General features: G+C 63.2%; 1 protein-coding gene across 1 annotated transcript in view; it reads left to right on the top strand.

The window, feature by feature from the left end:
* Window positions 1-3,268, top strand: part of WFDC5 (WAP four-disulfide core domain 5) — a 4,582-nt gene that overhangs the window by 596 nt on the left and 718 nt on the right. Inside the window, exon 2 of the mRNA XM_012728122.1 lies at window positions 3,113-3,255. Within this exon, the coding sequence (XP_012583576.1) occupies window positions 3,113-3,255 (143 nt within the window). The remainder of the gene's footprint in view (window positions 1-3,112; window positions 3,256-3,268) is intronic.

The following is a 3,268-nucleotide window of genomic DNA, read 5'->3' as shown; positions in this document are numbered from 1 at the left end:
CCTATGCCCACCTGCCTGCCCACCTATGCCCACCTGCCTGCCTACCTGCCTGCCCACCTCCCTGTCCACCTATGCCCACCTGCCTACCCACCTATGCCCACCTGCCTGCCCATGTATGCCCACCTGCCTGCCTACCTGCTTGCTCACCTGCCTGCCCATGTATGCCCACCTGCCTGCCCACCTATGCCCACCTGCCGGCCCACCTATGCTCACCTGCCTGCATCTGTGTCTATGAACGTCTTCCTGCCAGTTTCTGTGCCCTCCTGTGCCTGCCTTCAGGCCTGAGTGTGGCCGTGGGAGCACCCTGTGCCTGCATGTCCCTGGAAGCACGAGGCTGATGTGAGTCTGGTCTGCGAGGTCTGCTTGGGCAGGACAGCTTACAAGCGTGAGCCTTCAGAAGCTGGACATACACCAACACGCGTCTCTGCCTCTGGAGAGGGGACGGGAACCTGCCGGCTCCTGCCGTGCTGCGGGTGTCTCCATGGAGGTGTGTCCAGAGCTGTGGGGCCGCGGGGCATGGAGATGACCCTTTGTGTCGTCGCCTTGCTTGGCCCGTTCCCCAGCTTCTGTCCTTCTCAGGCCCCTCCGCCTCCCAGCCCAGTCTGTGGAGGGGACTGGAGTGGGCCAGGAGTGAGGCGTCTGGGATCTATCGGAGGAAGCTCTCGCCCATCTAGGGCCCGGACTGACTTGTTGACAGGTGAGGGCGCCCAGGGCTGCTGGAGCAGCTAGACAGGTACCTCCTGATCCAGGTGAGGCCTTTGCCTCCATCTTCTCGCAGGGCTGGGACACTCTGACCTACATTCCCCTGTGGGGCCCGGGCCCTGCCTCAGGGACAGAGACAGGGCCTCTCCTCGCAGTCCCGGGGAGCAGTTCGCTGCATCCTCGCTCGCACCCTGGCCTAGGAACCTGCCTTCCTCGGAGGCGGGCTTTCTCCCTGGGGCACAAGCTGGCTTGGGGAGGAGGGTGCTCAACCCTGCCCGGGCTGAGCGGGCAGGATGCCGGCGAGGCCCACACCAGACCCAGCACCGTGGGATCCACGCCTGCCGCCACATCCCTCTTCGCTGGGACCCCTGCGGTCAGGACTGATCCCACTTTACCCTCGGGAGGCTCCCTGGAGACCCTTGCCCGCTCCAGGGGCTGACTCCGACTTAGCATCAGGAGGGCGTCTGAGCGCAGGTCTTTGGAACCAGGTAGACTCACCTCCCCGGCGCCCCCCGACAGCCTCGCGCTCTCTGGGAGCAGCCGGTCTCAGGAACGCAGCCTCGGCGGGCGGCTCACAGTGCTGCTGCGTGAGCACCACACTGAGCCCCGCTGCTCAGAGGCGACAGCTGCACTGCAGAACCCGAGTTAGCTCAGACACCCCGACAAGGGGGCGTCTCTGCCCCTGCCTGGCCCCAGGTGGAACTTCAGACAGTGGAAGAGGGACAGGGTCCGGGGAGGGAAATCTGTTGCCTGTGGAAGCTCAGCGTTGGCCCCTCAATTGTGGGGGTGCCTGGCCAGCCCCTGATGATGGCCAGTGCCTGACAGGTGTTTCGTGACAGTGGGGTGTTGGTGACCAGCTCTGCATCTGGGCTGCCTGTGCACAGGGCCGTGTCGATGCCTGCATGCCACGCGCCTGAATCTGCTCCCACCCACACGCATCCTGTGTGTGAGTGTCTCGCGGCACACGGCTGAGTTACGTGTGACTGCCTGTGAGCATCGTGCCGTGTGTCCACGTGACAGCTGTGTGCCTAGCCACACGTCACATGCCTCTGCGCAGCTGGTTCACATGTGTGCATCGCTGTCGTGTGAATGGATGTGTCTCTGTGTACACACACCCAGAGCATGTATGTAACATGTGTGTACAACACACACGGGTGGGCATCTCTATAGTTCAGACTGTATGAAACTGCTATTCTCACAGGTCCAAACATTTAACTGTCGGGTAGTGTCATACGATGCGTGGGCCTCAGCCTGCCAAGGTCAGGCTATCACAGGCTAAGCTTCTCCTTCTCCAGCAGGGGCAGGCGACCATGTCTACCACCTGGAGCTGACTGTGTAAGCAAGGTGCCTACTGTGTGTGAGGAGGACAGGGCCTGCCAGGGGCCAGGGTGGCAGGGGACTGCAGGAAAAGTCGTGGCAGTGGGTCCAGCTGCCACAGGGCCTTTGGAAGCTTCGCTCAGGTGCTAGATAGAAGGGATGGTCCAGTGCCCAGTCCGGGGCTCCGAGGCCACCAGGCAGAGGGGTAGTGGTCAGACGGCGCACTGCCCTGGGAGACGAGGCCCCGAGCCCTAGCCCAGGCTCTTGGAGACCCGGGAGATGCCAGTTTCCCCATGTAGGCTTGATGTTTCCCTCTAAAGGAAGAGAAACACTGACTTGAGCCTTCTGGAAATGGCTCGAAATCCACAAGAGTGGCTAGGTAGGATCCAGGGAAGAATATTCTAGAGCCATTCAGAGGCCCTCCCCTAAGGCCAAGCGAGTCCAGATCCTGGAACAATGCCAGCAGTGACAGCACGCAGTGCAGAGGTGGCTCGCTGGGCTGGTCCACCACGCACGGCCAGCGCTGTGATGCTGGGTTTTCTACAAAACCGTGTCTTCCAAACATCGGCAAGCACTGCCTCCCCCAGCCATGAGCAGAGAGGGGCCAGCAAGAGCAGCCGCAGGCAGAAGCTGCGGAGTGGCAAATGCCAGGACAGGCCCTTTGGGAGGCAGGAGGGCTGACCTGGGGAGCCCTGGGGAGACACCAGGGTCCTGTGATGTGGCGTTCCGCTGAGACCTGACGGCTCACCAGGGCGGGGCAGGGCCAGGAGCGAGCCCCGGGCCCCAGGGCACCGCCAAAGCGAGGCCCAAGGCACAGCGCCAGGGCCCAGAGCCAGGGCCCAGAGGGGGTTGGAGTCATGAAGCGGGCAGGGGCCTGACCTGCTCGGCCCAGCTGGCCACGCTGGAGAGTCTGAACTTTGCTCTTTCCCAGACTTTACGTCATCTGGAAGGAAGGAGTGCAGCTTCTCCTTTCACTAAAAAAGGAATCCGAAACTTCCCAAAGACCAGGCCAAAGGGTCCAGGCCCTGTCACCCCAGGTGAGCGCGGGTCGCAGGAGAGCCACCTCACCTACAAGCCCCGGGGTCTCTTTCAGAGAAGGCGGGGGGCTGCCCCCCGGATGAGGAGCCCTGCCTCCTGTCGGTGCCCGACCAGTGCGCGGACGACAGCCAGTGCCCCTCCGGCATGAAGTGCTGCTCCCGGGCCTGCTTCCGCCAGTGCCTGCGCAAGGTTGCCGGTGAGCCCCCCCAGC

This window comes from Condylura cristata, unplaced genomic scaffold (genome assembly GCF_000260355.1).
Source record: "Condylura cristata isolate star-nosed mole 26May11 unplaced genomic scaffold, ConCri1.0 scaffold00022, whole genome shotgun sequence".
Taxonomy (NCBI): Eukaryota; Metazoa; Chordata; class Mammalia; order Eulipotyphla; family Talpidae; genus Condylura; species Condylura cristata.
This window is presented reverse-complemented; position numbering and strand designations above follow the sequence as displayed.